We start from the raw sequence: 19,409 nt of genomic DNA on the forward strand, positions 1-19,409 counted from the left end.
CTTTCTCCACCCATCATTGTTCTCATCCATAGGTGCACAGTTTATGTTCAGTTTCTTCCCACATCTCCATCTCCTCTTTTCCCCAAGAATCGTCAGTTCACTCCCCTTCCATACCTCCGATTCTGTTATATTCAACAGTTAATATTGTTCATTAGATTTTTTTTTAATTTCCTTGGTTTTTAGATTCATTTGTTGATAGTTACATATTTGTTGTTTATAGTTTTTATCTTTATTTACTTTCTCTTCCAAAAGAACCCCCTTCAGCAATTCATATAATTCTGGTTTGGTGGTGATGAACTCCTCTAACTTTTTTTTATTGGTGAAGCTCTGTATCTGGCCTTCGATTCTGAGTGATAGCTTTGCTGGGTATGTTATTTTTGGCTGTAGGTTCTTACTATTCATCACCTTGAATATTTCTTGCCATTCCCGTCTGGCTTGCATGGTTTCTGTTGAGAAATTGGCTAACAATCGTATAGGTACTCCTTTATAGGTAACTACCTGCTTTGCTCTTGCTGCTTTTAATATTCTCTCTTTGTCTTTTGCTCTTGGAATTTTAATTATGATATGTATTGGTGTGGCTTCTTTGGATTCCTTTTGTTTGGAGTTCTGTGCGCTTCTTGGACTTGTAAGTCTAATTCTTTCACCAGGTGGGAGAAGTTTTCTGTCACTATTTCTTTCAGTATGTTTTCGATATCTTGCTCTCTCTCATCTTCTGGGACCCCCATAATTCTGATGTTGGTTCACTTGAAGTTGTCGCAGAGTTTTCTTACATTATCTTCAATTTTCTGGATTCTCTTGCCTTCTTGCTTCTGCGGAGGAGTGTCTTCTGGCTCTTTTTGTTCCAAATCTTTGACTTGATTCTTGTGATCTTCCATTCTATTTTAGGTCTCTGTATAATATTTTTTATTTCAGACAATGTATTCTTTATTTCTTGTTGATTCCTTATTAATTCTAGTTGATCTCTTTTCATATCCTCATAGGTCTCGCTTATTTTATTGGCCTTTTCTAGGAGATTCTTAAACAACCTTATAAGTGTGGTTTTGAACTCTATATCCAGTCGCTTTTTGTCCTCCATTTCTTTTGTTTGTGATCTATTTTGTTGTCTCGGCATTTTTGCAGCTTCCCTGATGGGGCGGAGTTTCAGGGTGGAGCCTACAGCCTTGGCTTCCTTCAGCCCCACCCTGTGCAGCTCCTGAGTCTTAGTATTCCTCAGGGTCCTTCAGTACTCTCTGCAAGCACCTCTGAGAGTGAGGTGCCCTCGAGTTTTGCCTGCTACCAAACAGTCTAATCTCTCCTCCAATGGGCCCGGAACTGGGATTCAGTTCAGTTGGAAGTGGGATTGGAGGTGGCGTTCAGAACAGTCTGGAGCCCCTGTCTCCTTCCCGCCAGGGCAATCCCGTGGCACAGCCAGCTGTCCCTTCTCTGCGCGCAATGTGTGCGCCTCCAGGGGCTCTGCCTTTCACCGCTCCCGCAGGGTTTCGCCTTACAGCCCAAGCTCCCTCTGGATGAGCCTGGGTTCCCCAGGGTCTGGCCTAGAACTGGAATTCAGGGCAGTCGGAACTGGGGCTCAGCACAGTCCGGAGCTTTTGTCTCCCTCCTGCTAGGGCAATCTGGCAGCAGAGTCAACAGTCCGTCCTCTGCGCGCAATGTGCGCGACTCCGGGGGCTCTGCCTTTCGCCGCTCCCCTGGCATTCCGCCTCACCACTCAGGCTCCCTCTGTTTGAGCCTGGGTCCCCAGGGTCTGGCCCAGAACTGGGGTTCAGTGCTGTCGGAACTGGGGTTCAGCACAGTCTAGTTTTTCTCCTTCCCGCTAGGGAACGCCAGCCAGGCACTCAGCCTCCCCCTCCTCTCCGAGCGCACAGCGAGTCTCCGTACCTTAGGTTTTTACAGCTCCTCTGATTTTCCTTCTGGTTTTCTCTTTCCTTCTCATTGTAGAATTTCCAGTCAGTCAACTTTCCTGTAGTTCTGGGTGAAGTCCATTTTATATTTTAGTTGTATTTATTGAAATTGTGTGCGGCTGCAGTTAGGTGTTTACCTGTGCAGCCATCTTGGATCCTCCTCCGAGAAGTGTATGTGGGTAAGGTCTGCTGCTTGTTACTATAGACGCTTATAGCATACAAAGGGTTAACATTTCATGTAATAGTGCTTTGGTAGTGATGAACTCTTTTATCCTTTTTTTTTTTTTGTCTGGGAAACTATATAGTCTTTAGATTCTAAATGATAGCTTTGCTGGATTAAGTAATTTTGGTTGTATATAAGGCAACAAAAAGGACCCAATCAGAACAACAAAAAGAATCCAAAATATGAGTGTAGTGTAAGGAGCCTCTAAGGGTGCCAGAAGGAGAAGAAAGAGAACAATAAATTGAAAATCTATTTGAAAAAAATGACAAAACTTCCCTAATTTGGTAGAGGAAATAGACATAAAAGTCCAAGAAGTGAAATTTATTGTTCTCTTTCTTCTCCTTCTGGTCACAACAGAACAGGACTTACTTCAGTAGGGCTCTGGTGCCCACTGAGTCTGCCCCTTGAGCGTGTTGCCTGTGGAAGTAGTTAGGTGGTGGTGCTTAGACATGATCTTAAGCTGTCCTTGCTTTTCATCACTTTGAATATTTCTTGCCACTCCCTTCTGGCCTGCAAAGTTACTGTTGAAAAATCAGCTGACAGTCGTGTGGGTGCTCCCTTTTAGGTAACTAACTGCTTGCCTTTTGCTGCTTTTAAGATTCTGTCTTTAAACTTTTGCATTGTAATTATGATTTGTCTTGGTGTGGCCCTCTTGAGTTCATCTTGTTTGGGACTCTGCGCTTCTTTGACTTTTATGTCTATTTCCTTTACCAAATTAGGGAAGTTTTCTGTCCCTTGTTTCAAATAGACTTTCAATTTACTATTCTCTTTCTTCTTCTGGGACCCTCAGAGGCTTCTTATATTACCCTCACATTTTGGATTCTTTTTGTTGCTCTGATTGGGTCCTTTTTGCTGCCTTATATTCCAAATCGCTCATTTGATTCTTGGCTTCATCTACTCTGTTGATTCCTTGTTAATTATTTTTCATTTTAGTTAGTGTAGCCTTCATTTCTGATTGGTCCTTTTTTATGCTGTTGAGGTTCTTACCAAGTTCATTGAGCATCCTTATAATCATTCTTTAGAACTCTGTATCTAGTAGATTGCTTGTCTCCATTTTGTAATTTTTTTCTGGCGCTTTCTTCTCTTTCATTTGGAACATATTTCTTTGTCTCCACATTTTGTCAGCCTCTCTGTATTTTTTTTCTATATATTAGGTACAGCTGCTACATCTTCCAGCCTTGATATAGGGTGGCCTAATGTAGTAGATGTTCTGTAAGGGTTCAGTGGCACATTCTCCCCAATCTCCTAAGCTGGGCACTTGAAGTGCATCTGTGCCCTCCGAACCCCTTGTGTGGGCTGAGTACCCCTTCCTCTTGTAGTTGAGCCTTGATTACTGTTGGCAAGTCAATGGGAGGGATTTACCCCCAGGCCAATCAGCTGCAAGGACCACCAACCTCTGACCACTGTGGAGGATCAGCTGGGAAAGACCCACCCCATAGAACAGGACTTCCTTCAGTAGAGCTCCGATGCCCACTGAGTCTTCCACTTGAGCATGTTGCTTGTGGAGGCAGTTAGGTGGTAATGCTTTGACATGGTCTTAAACTGTCCACTGAGTATGCTGGCTCTGGGCTTCCTGGGAGATGCAGGCCAAGGTCAACTACCACCTGCGTTCTGTCCAGAGCCACCCAGCATACGCTACAAAGCGATCTGCAGATGGCTGCTACTTGTACTAGACTTGGGAGGTGCCTAGATGAGGCCAAGCTGGGAACCAAGGCTGGCTGGCTGCTGCAAGTGCTGGGCCTGGGACAATTTATTTTTTATTTTTATTTTTTTTAATATATTTTATTGATTTTTCACAGAGAGGGAGAGGGATCAGAGTAAGAAACATCAATGAGAGAGAGTCATCGACCAGCTGCCTCTTGCACACCCCCTACTGGGGATGTGCCCACAACCAAGGTACATGCCCTTGACCGGAATCAAACCCGGGACCTTTCAGTCCGCAGGCCAACACTCTATCCACTGAGCCAAACTGGTGCCGGCTAGGCCTGGGACAATTTAGCGAGAGGTGTGAGGCATGCTGAGCCAGATGCTGCTTGTTTGAGAGATTTTAGGAAAAGTTGAAGCCTGAGCCAAGACAGGCCATTTGTATTGGAAAGCCACTGGAATTTTGGGTTGGTCCAAAATTTGGGTGGGGCTGGGCCTCAGGGATTACTAGGGTGGGGCAAACAGTGTGAACCAGGTTGATGGAATGTCATATATGGCACCCACCTGCTGGTTCTGTTGGGGGGAGTCTCATCAAAGGAATAATGGCCTCTGCCAGCACTTCTGTCTAGGACAGTGGTTGGCAAACTCATTAGTCAACAGAGCCAAATATCAACAGTACAATGATTGAAATTTCTTTTGAGAGCCAATTTTTTAAACTTAAACTTCTTCTAATGCCACTTCTTCAAAATAGACTCACCCAGGCCGTGGTATTTTGTGGAAGAGTCACACTCAAGGGGCCAAAGAGCTGCATGTGGCTCACGAGCCACAGTTTGCCAACCATGGGTCTAAGAGGAAGCTGCCCCTCCAGCTCTCGCCCTGCTGCCAAACAATCCAGTTTCTCCCTGTATGTCTCTGGTGCCCTTGAGGCTGCTGCCCCATCACTGGAATTCAGAGAGAGTGAGTCTGAGTAAGTCCCAAGTATGTCCTGTGCATGGGCCATGTAAGAGAAACTGCCTGGGACTCCAGAAGCCCTCCATCTCCCTCAGCTTCAATACAGCCAGAAGCTATGGGGAATTTTCTTCCTGGCATTAGAATCCTGTGCTGGACAGCGTGGTGTGGTGCTGGGACTCCTCATTCCTCAGGGGAGAACTCTGTAGCTGAGATGTCCATCTGATTTTTATCTGCCACGTGTGTGTGGGGTGGACCAGCCCACTCTGTGTGTCCGCCCCTCCTACCAGTCTGCATATGACTTCTTTTTTTTCTTTAAATATATGTTATTGATTTCAGAGAGGGAGGAAGGGGGAGAAAGAGAGAGAAACATCAGTGATGAAAGAGAATCATTGATCGGCTGCCTTCTGCATGCCCTGCACTGGGAAACAAGCCCGAAACCCTGGCACGTGCCCTTGACTAGGAATTGAACCTGGGACCCTTCAGTCCACAGACCTATGCTCTATCCAGTGAGCCAGACCGGCGAGGACTGGATTTTTCTTTAATTCCCTAGTTGTAGGACTTTCATTCATCTATAGATTTCAGGTGGTTCTGAATGATGATTATTCTATAGTATGGTTTTGATGTAGTTATGGGAAGGGGTGAGTATTGTATTTACCTATGCCACCATCTTGAATGGAAGTCTCCAACACAATACTTATTTTTTAAAAATGTCGTGATGAGGATGTGATAAAGCAGGCACTGACACACTGTGTGTGGGAGTGTAAGTTAGTATTACTTTGATGAAAGGTATTTGACCCTGTGCATCAAGAGCATTAAGAATTTTCATCTTGCTCTAACTGGTTTGGCTCAGTGGATAGAGCATCGGCCTGTAGACTCAAGGGTCCCAGGTTAGATTCCGGTCAAGGGCATGTACCTTGGTTGTGGGCACATACCTAGTGGGGTGGGGGGTGTCGGAGGCAGCTGATTGATGTTTCTAACTCTATCCCTCTCCCTTCCTCTCTGTAAAGAATCGATGAAATATATTTTTTTAAAAGAAATTTTCATCTTAAGTAACTTTATTTCTATAAAATCATTCCAAGGAAATAATATATGCTCATCAAAGTACTCTATTTTTAGTATTAAAAATTGGAAACAATGAGTCTTCAACAATAAAGGATTAAATTACAATAAAGAATTATGGTACAGCCACAAGATGGACGTGGAAAAATGCTCAAATGATGCAATGTCAAGTGAGATAAGCAGTATACAGAATTAAAGATGACCACATTTTTTGTTTTAAAAAATATAGCCCTAGATGGTTTTGTTCCGTGGTTGAAGCATTGGCCTGTGGACTGAAGGGTACCGGGTTCGATTCCAGTCAAAGGCATGTACCTAGGTTGCAAGGTCAATCCCTGGAACAATGTCAGGGTGTGTATGGAAGGCAACCAATTTATTTGTCTCTCTCATATCACTATTTCTCTCTGTCTCACTCCCTCCCCCCCTCTCAAAAAATCAGTGGAAATATATCCTCTAGTGAGGATTTAAACAAATAAATATAGAAAAAGTCTAGGAGGAAATATAGGAAACTTATAATAGTATTTATATCTTCACAATTGGATGAAGGTGGTTTTCATTTTATTTTTTAAATTTTTATGTAGAGAATTTTCTATAAAAAACATACTTTTATCCTAAAAAATACTGAAAATAAATTTTGGTAGAAGAAAAATTCAGTTATAATCCCACTACTCGAACACAATAACTGTCTTTTAAGAAGGTGTCAAATTAATTTTATCGGGTCTAGTAATAATGTCGTTTTTAAACATTCGTTTAAAATCTTGCTTGGCGTTGACTTGTATTGACATAACCTTCAAACACGTGGTATCTACAGAACGTGTGAAGTGCAATTAACAAGTTTTGCTTGAAAAAGTTTGTGTTTGGTTTGGTTTTTGTTGCAAAACTAGGGCTAAGAAGATGGCAGATGAAGAGCATATTCGGCACTGCATGCTTTACGAGTTCCAATTAGGAAGAAAAGCAAGTGAGGCTGCAAAAAACATCTGTAGTGCTCTTGGTCAAGATGCAGTTAGCGCCAGAAAATGCCAGCGTTAGTTTGAGAAATTTCGCGAGGGAAATTTTTCGTTAGATGACAAGAGTGGTCGAGGCCGTGTGTCCAATTTTGATCAAGAAGCTCTTCAAGCTCTTTTGGTGCAAAATCCTCAAATTACCCAACAAGAGCTTGCGACAACTTTAAATTGTTCACAAAAAGCAATTTCCAATCAATTGCGTGCACTTGGCAAAGTCCAAAAGTTTGGAAAATGGGTTCCTCATGAGTTGACCGACAACAACCATAATCAAAGAGTCACAATTTGCAGTTCGCTCCTCTCTCGTCAAAACCGTTTGCCATTTTTAGAGCAAATTGTTACTGGAGATGAAGAATGGGTGCTGTATGTTAATTTGAAAAGGCGGCCTCAACGGTTGGACAAAAATGAGGCTCCGCAGCCCACGCCAAAACCTGACTTGTATGCGAAAAAGGTGATGTTGTGTGTTTGGTGGAATTTTAAAGGAATTCTTCATTATGAACTTTTACCATCTACCCAAACCATTACAAGTGCAGTGTATAGTGCCCAATTGGAAAGGTTAGCCCAAGCTTTAAGAGAAAAAGAACCCGCGCTGATTAATCGGAAGGGCGTAATTCTTCACCACGATAACGCACGACCGCATACTGCAAGAATCACTGCTGAAAAACTGCGCCAGTTGGAATGGGAAGTTCTCCCTCAACCTGCATATTCTCCTGATATTTCCCCTTCCGATTACCATTTGTTTCATTCTTTGCAAAACTTTCTTGGAAAAAAATTTAATAATGAAGAATGCCTCAAAAATGCATTGACCGAATTTTTTGCATCAAAATCACAAGAATTTTACAACAAAGGGATTAAAATGCTTCCTGAGCGTTGGGCACAAGTAGTAGAAAACAACGGCAACTATATTGTTGATTAAATTTTGTTGTATTGTTTAAATAAATTTGATTTAAAAAAAGTATTAGAAAACGACATTAATTATTACTAGACCTAATATTTCTCCTTTCTACTTCTGAAACTTTTTTTTTTTTTTTTTTTTTTTTTTTTTTTTTTTTTTTTTTTTTTTTTTTTAAATATATTTTATTGATTTTGTACAGAGAGGAAGGGAGAGAGATAGAGAGCTAGAAACATCGATGAAAGAGAGTCATCGATCAGCTGCCTCTTGCACACACCCCACTGGGGATATGCCCGCAGCCAAGGTACATGCCCTTGACCGGAATCGAACCCGGGTCCTTCAGTCCCCAAGCCGACGCTCTATCCATTGAGCCAAACCGGTCTCGGCATGAAACTTTTTTCTTTAAAAGGTATGCATTGCTCAAAAAAATGTTTTTTAAGAACTTGCTTTAAAGGGAAGAAATAAACTCATTCCTATGGGTCAAGGTTCTGTGTCCACAGGAGGCCCCTTCTCCAGCCTTTAGAAGTGCTCGCAGATGCCGAGACCGGTTTGGCTCAACGAATAGAGCATCGGCTTGGGGACTGAGGGGTCCCGGGTTCGATTCCTGTCAAGGGCATGTACCTTGGTTGCGGGCATATCCCCAGTAGGGGGTGTGCAAGAGGCAGCTGATCGATGACTCTCTCTCATCGATGTTTCTAACTATCTCCCTCCCTTCCTTTCTGTACAAAATCAATAAAATATATTAAAAAAAAAAAAAAAAAAAAAAAGAAGAAGTGCTCGCAAAGAAACTTCATGGGGTTCTCAGGCTTGGAGATGCACGATGCAGTTCTTGAGTACCTGCTGAACACCGTGCTTCTGGACGTACAGCTTACACCCCTTCAGACTCATTCTCCTCCAGCGGGAGGGTCAGTGGTGAGGCCATGGTGCTCACATCCTGCATCCTGGATAGATGGTGCTGGAGGGATGGAGCAGGGACTAGAGAATGCGGGGAGGGCTAGTGGGTCCCTGCACTGCAGCGGCACTGGCTTCCCACCGCCTCCCCTCACAACAACCGTTTTTATTTTTTCACATTACCTCCAAGTCTTTTTCTCTCTCACAATTGCATAATTTTACCTGATAGTATTCGTGTTGTTCAAAGTATATGTTTTTTTTTAATTTAAAAATTAGTATTGTTCAAGTGTTATTGCTCATTGTAGAAAATTATAGATAAGTAAAAAGGTGGTATAAACTTGTAATCCCACCACCAGAGAAAATCATTGTTGATTGTTACAAGGCTATGGCATTAGCTCAGGTGAGAAGTGATGAGGACTTTAAGTAAAGCAATGCTACTTGGGTTGAAGAAGATGGGATCTATTTGGGAGATATGTAGGAAGTACACTCAACCGTGCTTGCTGACTTAATTGTTATAGAAGGCAAGAAATAAGGAGGCATATAGGATTCAGTCATGCAGTCAATAAATATTTATAGTGTGCCTACCAAGTGCCAGGCACTGGGACATAGCAGTGACAAACATAGGTAAAAATTTTTCTTCTCATGGAGTTTCTACCCTAGTGGAAAAGAGACATACAGTAAACAAATAAACATAGCCCTGGCTGGGTGGCTCAATTGGTCAGAGCATTGTACCGTGCATCACAAGGTTGTGGGTTTGATTTCTGGTTAGGGCACATACCTAGGTTGATTCCCCGTCAGGGAGTGTATGTGAGGCAACCGTTTGAAGTTCCTTACATTAATGTTTCTCCCCCCGCCCCTTCCTCTCTCTAAAACAATAAGACCTATCCTCCAGTGAGGATTAAAAAAATCTGCTCCACTGGTGTGGCTCAATGGTTGAGCATTGACCTTTGAACCAGGAGGTCATGGTTTGATTCCTGGTCAGGGCACATTCCTGGGTTGTGGGCTCCATCCCCAGTGTGAAGGGAGTACAGGAGGCAACCAATCAATGATTCTCTCTAATCATTGATGTTTCTTTCTCTCCCTCTCCCTTTCTATCTGAAATCAATAAAAATACGTTTTATGAAAACACACAACAAACAAAACAAACTATATTAGAAATAAAAGAAGGTAAACCATAGCCGGTTTTGCTCAGTGGATAGAGCATCGGACTGCGGAATGAAGGGTCCCATGTTTCATTCTGGTCTAGGGCACATGCCCGGATTTCAGGCTTGATCCCCAGTAGGAGGTGTGCAGGATATAGCCAATCAATGATTCTCCCTCAAGATTGATGTTTCTCTCTCCCTCGCCCTCTCTGAAATAATATATATCTATATCTATATCTATATATATCTATATATATATATAGATATATATATATATATGAAGGTGATATGTTAGTAGTTGTGACTGGTTTGGGGTGGGGATGGTCCTGTTTTATTTATTTATTTTTAATTTATTAAGGTATTACATGTGTCCTTATTCTCCCTTTACCCCCTCATCCCCCTCATTCATGCCCTTACCCCCTTGTTGTCTTTGTCCATTGCTTAGACTTACATGCATGCATACAAGTCCTTTGGTTGGTCTCTCCCCCTTACCCCACCCTCCCCTACCTTCCCTTAGGTTTGAAGTTCTGATCCATGTTTCTCTGTCTCTAGATCTGTTTTTGTTCAACAAAAAGTTTATGTTGTTCATTATATTCCATAAATGAGTGAGATCATGTGCTATTTATCTTTCTCTGACTGGCTTATTTCACTTAGCATAGTGCTCTTCAGCTCCATCCATGTTGTTGCAAATGGTAAGAACTCCTTTTTTACCGCAGCGTAGTATTTACCACAGTTTTTTAACCCACTCATCTACTGATTGGGCACTTAGGCTGTTTCCAAATCTTAGCTATGGCAAATTGTGCTGCTATGAACATAGGGGTGCATATATCCTTTCTGATTGGGGTTTCTAGTTTCTTTGGATATATTCCTAGAAGTGGGATCACTGGGTCAAATGGGAGTTCCATTTTTAGTTTTTTGAGGAAACTCCATACTGTTGTCCACAGTGGCTGCACCCGTCTGCATTCCCACCAGCAGTGCATGAGGGTTTTTTTTCTCGGAATCCTCGCCAGTACTTGTCATTTATTGATATGTTGATGATAGCCATTCTGACAGGTGTGAGATAGTACCGCATTGTTGTTTTGGGGATGGTCCTGTTTTAGATAGGATAGACAGGAAAGTCTCTAATGAGGTGGTAGCATCTTAGCTAAGACTTGAAAATAAGAAAGATCCAGCTTTTTATCAAGTCAAAGGAAGGTCGATCTAGGCAAAGAGAAACAGCAAAATCAAAGACTGAGGCAGAAATGAGGTTGATGTGCTGGAGAAACTGGAGCTAGAGTACTCAGAGTGTACTAACCAGAAGCCAAAGGTGGAAGAGAATGAGGAATGAACGAATAATCAGTATTTAAAATGCAACAGAGAAGTCAAGTAAGAACTGAAAAGTATCCATTATTTTGGCAATTGGGAGATCAGTGGAGTGGTAGGATAGGAAATAGATCAATTCTGAATGGATTAAGGACTTAGATGTGTTAGGCAAAAAATTTTTACTTTGTCTTTGTTTTGTTTTGTTAATCCTCACCTGAGGATATTTTCTTATTGATTTTTAGGGAGAGTGGAAGAGAGGGGAAAAGACAGAGAGAAACATCAATGTGAGAGAAACACATATCAATTGGTTGCCTCCTGCACGAACCCTGACCAGGCCTGGTCCAGGGAAGAACCTGCAACCAAGGTATGTGCCCTTGTCCGGAATGGAGCCGGGGACCCTTTGGTCTGTAGTCCAATGCTCTATTCACAGCCAAACCGGCTAAGGCAATTTATTTTTATTTTTATTTTTTTACTTTTTAGACAAAAATGTGAGAGAATATTTCTGTAACTCCAGTTTAGGGAAGGATTTCTTAGACAAAACCTTAAAAGCACAAACCATAAAAGAAAGTTTGATATATTTGACGGTGTTAAAATACCAACGTCTATTAAAAGACTTCATTGATCAATAAATATATACTTTTTAAGAAAGACATAAACGGCTTAAACCGGTTTGGTTCAGTTGGCCTGCAGACTGAAAGGTCCCAGGTTCGATTCTGGTCAAGGGCATGTACCTTGGTTGCAGGCACATCCCCAGTGGGGGTATGCAGGAGGCAGCTGATCGATGTTTCTAACTCTCTGTCCCTTTCTCTTCCTCTCTGTAAAAATCAATAAAAAATATATTTAAAAAAAGACAAACAGGCTGCATGGTCTGGCAAAAGATATTTGCAATTCATATAACTGGTAAAGAATAACTTTCCTTTGTGTGTGTGTGTGTGTGTGTGTGTGTGTGTGTGTGTGTGTGTATTTATTTATTTATTCAGGATATATATATATATAAACTATTGTACATCAATAAGAAAAAGACAAGCCACCCAATAGAAAGTTAACCAAAAGACATATATAGGCATTTCACAGAAGAGGACACAGGAAAAACCAATGAATAATGAAAAAATGACCAAGATCAGGGAAATGCAAAGTCCAACCACAATCAGATCACTTATACTTATCAGACTGACAAATATTACAAAGTCTGGTAACACCGGTGTTGTTGAGGAGGTTGTGCAATAGAAATCTTGCTACAGAAGTGTACCATCACTTTGGATACATTTTGTCACATAGTAAGTCTGAACATGGTTATAGGCATATCTAGTTTTTGTTTGTTTGAAATATATTTTTATTAATTTTAGAGAGGAAGGGAGAGGGATAAAAAGATAGAAACATCAATGATGAGAGAGAATCATTGATCAGCTACCTCCTGCACTCCCTACACTGGAGATCGAGCCCACAACCTGGGCATATGCCCTGACCAGGAATCGAACCATGACCTCCTGCCAGTCAGGCCAATTTTATCTTTCTGAGACTAGCTTTTAAGCTTTTTTAGAGCCAGAATCAAAGCAGCCTGTTAGTCTCAGGCTAATTTTGCTCCACTACTTAGGCAAAGCCCTTCTCAGTATTCCACCTAGTGTCTTGTTTTTTTGTTTTTAATATATTTTATTGATTTTTTTTACAGAGAGGAAGGGAGAGAGATAGAGAGCCAGAAACGTTGATGAGAGAGAAACATCGACCAGCCGCCTCCTCTACACTCCCTACCGGGGATGTGCCCGCAACCAACGGACATGCCCTTGACCAGAATCGAACCCGGGACCTTTCAGTCCGCAAACCGACGCTCTACCACTGAGCCAAACCGGTTTTGGCCCACCTAGCGTCTTGTGAGTTATGTAAGTTTTCTCACTTGAACTGGTGGGAACACAAAGCCATCTAGTCCCTGTGTGAGCTTTGAGTATTTTCCGCTCTAATACTTTCAGGTGGTTCTTTCTCCAACTTTAGGTAGTTTCTTTACTTTCATTCGCTACTCAATACTCAAGGGGCATCCTCTGCAAATCTCCAGAGCTTTCTCTTTGTACATCTCTCTGCTCTCCTGTAGTGTCCTGTGAACTTGAGCTTCCTTGTCCTCCCTGGACTCCCAACTATGTCTTCTCAACTCAGAGAGACTGCTGGGCTCCACTTGGGTTTCACTTATCTGTCCTGTGGCTTAGAATCTATCTCCAGATAGTATGCTAGGACAATCATATGACTCATCTGGTTTGTTTCTCCTCTTTCTGTGACCATTATTATGTGCTGCCTGATGTGGAATGTCTGAAAAGTGTTGTGTCATATACTTTGCCCATTGTTATTTCAGGGAGGAGGATAAATTAGTCAATCTTGGGCAGAATTGAAAGTCTTTTCTGGCTTTTTGTGATATGGGGGTTTAACATTTTAGCTGTCATATTTTTCTGGGCAACAAAGAAGTCTAGGATGTGGCTCCGAGAGTGGAGGCTGAAATGGAATGGAAAACAAAGTTCCTGGATAAAGGCAGAGTAGGAAATGGAAAGCTGGATTGTTAGATGCATCATTCATATTTCTGCTCAACACACAAATTAAGTGGGGGGTGGAAACTGTCATCACAGGGGCATGAGAATGATAAAAGGAATAAATTAACAGTGGTTTTGGAGAACTGTGAAGTATTTTCTGTAGCTGGAATATACAGTACCTAAGAAGCCATGTCAGGAAATAAAGTAGACTGGTGACTAGAAGGATGCTCTCTGTCATACTAAGGAATTTGGGTATTTTCTTGCTGGCAATCGAAAAAGTTAAGAAATTGGGAAGCCAGGAGTCAGATGGTTACCTAGATTAATTCTGGAGTTTTAGCTGATGACAAGACACAGGGCAGAAATGAAAACTGAAAGCTAGATTAAAGAATTCTTCCTGAATAAGGAGGTTGGGGTGATAGTTTTAGAGTTGTGTAAGCAGTTACGAAGCCAGGTACTATGAGCCTCAAAGGAACAAAAATTATTTCCCCATGAGTGATGGACTTGGCAACAAGGAGCGAGGAGGAAGCTTTCCTCATCTGTCCACTGCCGTCTTTGTGGGAGTCAGTGTGAGAGAAGAGGCAGTCTCCTTCAGGAGGAGACGCAGGAAAACAGGAGCTTCAGGAGAGAACCGCAGTTCAGTAAAGGCAAGGGATGGAAGGTACTGTTCAGTGGAGAAAACCAGGGCGTAGTATAGTTTGTTTTTCATGGAACAGGAGCCCCAGAGAGTGCAGTGGAAAGGGCTCTGAGAAAAGCAAACAGTGAGAAAAACAAGTCGAGGGTGTTTGTGGAGGAAAAAAAGCATCTTGGACTCTAATATTAGTTTTCACTTCTTTTCCAATCTTGTGAAGGTGGCAACCCCTTCTGTTCTCTATAGTAGTCTTCTCTTATCCATAGCTTCACTTTTTGTGGTTTCAGTTACCTCCAATCAACCATGGTTTGAAAATATTAAATGGAAAATTCCGGAAATAAGCAATTCATAATTTTTAAATTGTGCGTTGTTCTGAGTAGGGTGATGAAACCTCAAGCCATCTCACTCTGTCCTACTCAGGACATGAATTATCCCTTTGTCCAGCATAAATACGCTATATGCTCTCAGCCTATTAACATGTAGTAGCCCTCTCCATTATAAGATTGATGATCAAAGGGAGAGAAAGGCCACAGTTACATAACTTTTATTATAGTATATTGTTATAACTGTTTTATTTTCTTATTATTGTTAATCTCTCGCTGTGCCTAATTTATAAATTTAACTTTATCATAGGCATCTATGTATAGGAAAAAAACGTAGTGTACAGGTTGGGGCAAAAGTAGGTTTACAGTTGTATGGAAAATAATACAATAATTAATAAATAATAATACAAGAACAAATTGTGTTTTATTCACAACTATCAACCTACTTTTGCTTCACCTTGTATATAGAGTTCAGTACTACCTGCGGTTTCAGGCATCCTCTGCGGGTCTTGGAACCTACCCCCTGAGATAATGGGGGACTACTGTATTGTCACTCTTTCTTTAATGCCATTCTATTTATTTACTTATTTATTTATTAAATTTTAATTGACTAAATTTTTTTTTTTGTTAATCATCACCTGAGGATATTTTCCCCATTGTTTTTTTTTAAAGTAGAAGGGTGTAAGGGAGGCAGAGAGAGGGCGGGAAGAGACGTTGATGTGAAAGAGACACATGGATTGATTGCCTCCCGCATGCGCACTACCCAAGGGCCAGGAATCAAACCCACAACCCAGGTACATGGTCTTGACTAGTGTGCTGGCCAACACTCCAACTACTGAGCCACACAGGCCGGGGCTTAATTGATTTTTTTTTTGAAAGAGAGATAAACATCAATTTGTTGTTCCACTTATTTATGCATTTTATTGATTACTTCTTGTATGTACCTTGACCCAAACCCACAACCATCGCGTACCAGGATAATGCTCTAATCAAGTAAGCTACTGGCCAGGGCTTTAATGTCATTCTTGTGGGTTTTTTTTTTTTTTTTTTAATGATGTTTTACTATAGTGACATTTTCTTTTTTATATATATTTTTATTGATTTTAGAGAGGAAGGGAGAGGGAGAGAGAGATAGAAACGTCAACGATGAGAGAGAATCACTGATAGTCTGCCTTTTGCACCCCCCCCCCCAAAAAAAAACACCCAAAAACTGGGGATCAAGCCCTCAACCCAGGCATGTGCCCTTGGCTGGAATTGAACCTGGGACCTTTCAGTCCACAGACCAACGCTCTATCCATTGAGCCAAACCAGCTAGGGGTTTAATGCCATTTTTAATGTGCTCTATTACAATCAATTTTAGTTTCACTTGAACATATTTCTAACTCTTACTTTGTTTTCTGTCTAAAATCCATATAATCAGATTAGGATGTCTCTAAGTAAATAATATCGCTAGCCCTTATGCATTGTGCTCTCTCTGTAGCAGAAAAACCCTCTCATTCTAATATCTTAGGAGGCTAAATTGTTTTCTCTGACACTATCAAATAGCTCTGTATTCACTACTGATCATATCCTCCCTGCTCTTCCAGAACCCCTGCTTTCAGTAGGAGTAGAAAATGGAAATGCCCTCTTATGCTCCTTAGTTTTCAGATTTTTGTCCAGGCATCATTCCATAGAAGTGCTTTGCAACTTACTTGTAGAAGTGCCATTCAATCATGTATGAGGCGCTTGGAGAGCAGATAGAGGTCAGAAAGTTGGTTGATTCTATAACATCCTACAGATTCACAGTATTTACAACAACCTCATCCCCTTATAACATTACATAGAGTATTTAATTTTTGTATACATAATGTATAGTGCAAAAAATAAAATGTACAGAAAGCTATGTGGTAAAGAGTAAGTTTTCCTCCCCTTTCTATCCCTCAATTTACTTTTTTTCCCTGTAGGCAGTTATCAGTTTGTAATATTTTCCCAAAAATATTAAATTAATTTATTAACATATATTTATATATTCCTTGAAGAAAAAAAAAAACACCACAAATTGTAGCATTATATGCTCACTGTTTTGTACCTTGCTTTTTTTTTTTCCTTCACTGATTTCTGGAGAGGAAGGGAGATGGAGCAAGAGAGAGAAACATCTATCGGTTGCTTCCCACATGCCCCCCACGTATCAACCTGGACATGGAATTGAACCAGTGACCTTTTGGTGCATGGGTTGACACTCAACCAACTGAGCCACACTGGCCAGGGCAGCACCTTGCTTCTTTTACTTAACAGCATGTGCTGGAACTCTTCCCAAGTAAGTCCATATAGAGTTGCTCATCATTTTTGTGATTGCATAGTATTTCACTGCTAGCTGTACCATGGTTTATTTAATCAATTTCCTACTGGTAAACTTTTAGATTACCTCCAACTTTTAGCTCTTGCAAACAGTTGTTTTAGTGAATACTTTTTGTACATGTGTCATTTCAAACATGTATTTACAGGCTATATATAGAGTAATATATAGATTATAAAGAAATTAAATATAGAATACATCCCTTGAAGTGGAATTCTAGATCAAAGACTATAGCACAATGATTTTTTTTAAATTAACAAAAAATTTCAATTACAGTTTACATTCAATGTTATTTTGTATTAGTTTCAGGTGTGCAGCATAGTGGCACTATGACTTTTGATTGGCCATGAGGAGGCTCTATCCAGTGATTATTGAACACCGTGGCAGCAAGTCATCCATTCCACATCCATTTCTGCTACTGCTGCCAAGGGCAACTGTTTCCACTTCTTTTTGTTTTACTTACAGAATCCTTCCTCTTCTGCGGAGTATGTGATAAGACATTTTGTCTAGTGGTTCTGTGTAATACCTTCATGGAGAATGCTTATGCTTCATATCTGTGTTGTAATGTTTCTGGTTCAACTTGTTATTCTTTTCATCTTCTTCTACTTATCATCATAACCTTGGTTATGGAAACCCTCTGCTAACTATCTAGAATCTTCCCTCTCCTTTTTCCTAAACCCCTTTTTACTACACCTCTTTCTCCCCCTCTTCCTTCTTATTTTCCTTTCCCTTCTCTTTTTTTCTTTTCCTATCCCCTCTTCCTCCTACTACTTTGTAATGTTATTTTGATATGTCAGTTTGGTTAAGCTATAGTTATTTTTTTATTGTTAGATATTTATTTACAATAAAACTCTTTTGAAACTTTACTCAGTCCTCAGTTATTGAATCAAACTAATTTTCATGTGCAGGTAGGTATTTTGTCGATGTGATTAAAGTCCATAACCAGTTGACTTTAAGTAAGGGAAATGATTCTAGGTAATCTGGGTGGGCCTGATCCAATCAATTGAAAGACCTTAAGAGCAGAGCTGAGGCTTCCCTGATGAAGAAGAAATTCCTGCAGTGAACCGTAAGTAGCTTCGGTCTGTGTTTAAGAGTTCCGGCCTGTCCTTTTTGAGAGACTATGCTATGAATTTTGGACTTGGTTAGCCAGTCCCCACAACTATGTAAGCCTATTTCTTACAATAAAATCTCTTTTTCTAAAGGAACTTTATTTTTCAATTACAGTTTACATTCATTATTATTTTGTATTAGTTTCAGGTTAGACAATCATACTTTACAAAGTGTCCCCCCCGCCCTATATTTCTAGTACCCACTGGGCACCATACATAGTTATTGCAATATTATTGACTCTCTACCCTATGCTTTACTTTAGATCCCCATAACTATTTTGTAACTACCAGTTTATACTTATTTCTTTTTCTAATATATTTTATTGATTTTCCACAGAGAGGAAGGGAGAGGAATAGAGAGCCAGAAACGTTGATGAGAGAGAAAACATCGACCAGCTGCCTCCTGCACACCCATTACCGGGGATGTGCCCACAACCAATGTACATGCCCTTGACCTGAATCGAACCTGGGACCTTTTAATCCACAGACCTACGCTCTATCCACTAAGCCAAACCGGTTTTGGCAGTTTATACTTCTTAATCCTTTCACTTTTTTCACCTAGTCCCCCAACCATCTCCCCTGGGGCAACCATCAATCTGTTTTTTGTCTATGAGTCTGTTTCAATTTTGTTATTTTCATCTTTTAGATTTCATTTAGCCTAATTAACACCTTCTAAATTCATCAGTGCTATTGCAAATGGTAAGATTTCATTTGTGTTATGGCTGCATAATATTCCATTGTATGTATGTATTACCACATTTTTATGCACTCACCTATTGATGAACACTCAGGCTGCTTCCATATCTTGTATATTGTAAATAATGGTGTAATGAACATAGGGGTATATCTATTCTTTCAAATTAGTATTTCAGATTTCTTTGGATACATGCCCAGAAGTGGAACATCATTGGAGTATAAGACAGTTCCGTGCTTAATTTTTTAAGGACCCTCCATACTGTGTTCCACGGTGGCTGCACTAGTGTGTATTCCCACCAATAGTGCACAAGGGTTCCCTGTTCTCCACATCCTCACCAACACTTATTGTGTGTGGATTTATTGATGATAGCCATTCTGACAGGTGTGAGGTGAAATTTTTTTTAGAATTGACTTTATTGGGATGACAAGGGTTAATAAAATTACATAGGTTTCAGGTGTACAGTTCTATAACACATCATCTGTATATTGTATTGTGTTTCACCATCCCAAGTCAAGTCTCCCTCCCTCACCACTTATCCCACTTTTACCCTCTCCTACCTTTCCCATCCCCCTCTGTTTATGAGTTGTTGTTTTTTAATCCTCACCCAAGGGTATGTTTTTTATTTATTTTAGATAGAGAGGAAGGAAGACGAGAGAGAAACACTGATTTGGGAAATATTAATTGGTTGCCTCCTGTATGTACCCCAAACAGGGATTGAACCCACAACCTGGGTATGGGCCCTGACTGAAAACCGAACCTACAACCCTTCCATGCACAGGATGGTACTCCAACTAACTGACCAGGGCT

At 40.8% G+C, this 19,409-nt stretch overlaps 1 protein-coding gene across 1 annotated transcript in view; it reads left to right on the forward strand.

Moving 5' to 3' along the window:
• The window catches only part of TAF1 (TATA-box binding protein associated factor 1), a 103,429-nt gene extending 85,769 nt beyond the window's left edge, over positions 1 to 17,660 (forward strand). Inside the window, exon 39 of the mRNA XM_036411498.2 lies at positions 17,100 to 17,660. Within this exon, the coding sequence (XP_036267391.1) occupies positions 17,100 to 17,118 (19 nt within the window). The 3' untranslated portion in view covers positions 17,119 to 17,660. The remainder of the gene's footprint in view (positions 1 to 17,099) is intronic.
• The last annotated feature ends 1,749 nt before the right edge of the window (positions 17,661 to 19,409 follow it).

This window comes from Pipistrellus kuhlii, unplaced genomic scaffold (genome assembly GCF_014108245.1).
Source record: "Pipistrellus kuhlii isolate mPipKuh1 unplaced genomic scaffold, mPipKuh1.p scaffold_m20_p_40, whole genome shotgun sequence".
Classification (NCBI taxonomy): domain Eukaryota; kingdom Metazoa; phylum Chordata; class Mammalia; order Chiroptera; family Vespertilionidae; genus Pipistrellus; species Pipistrellus kuhlii.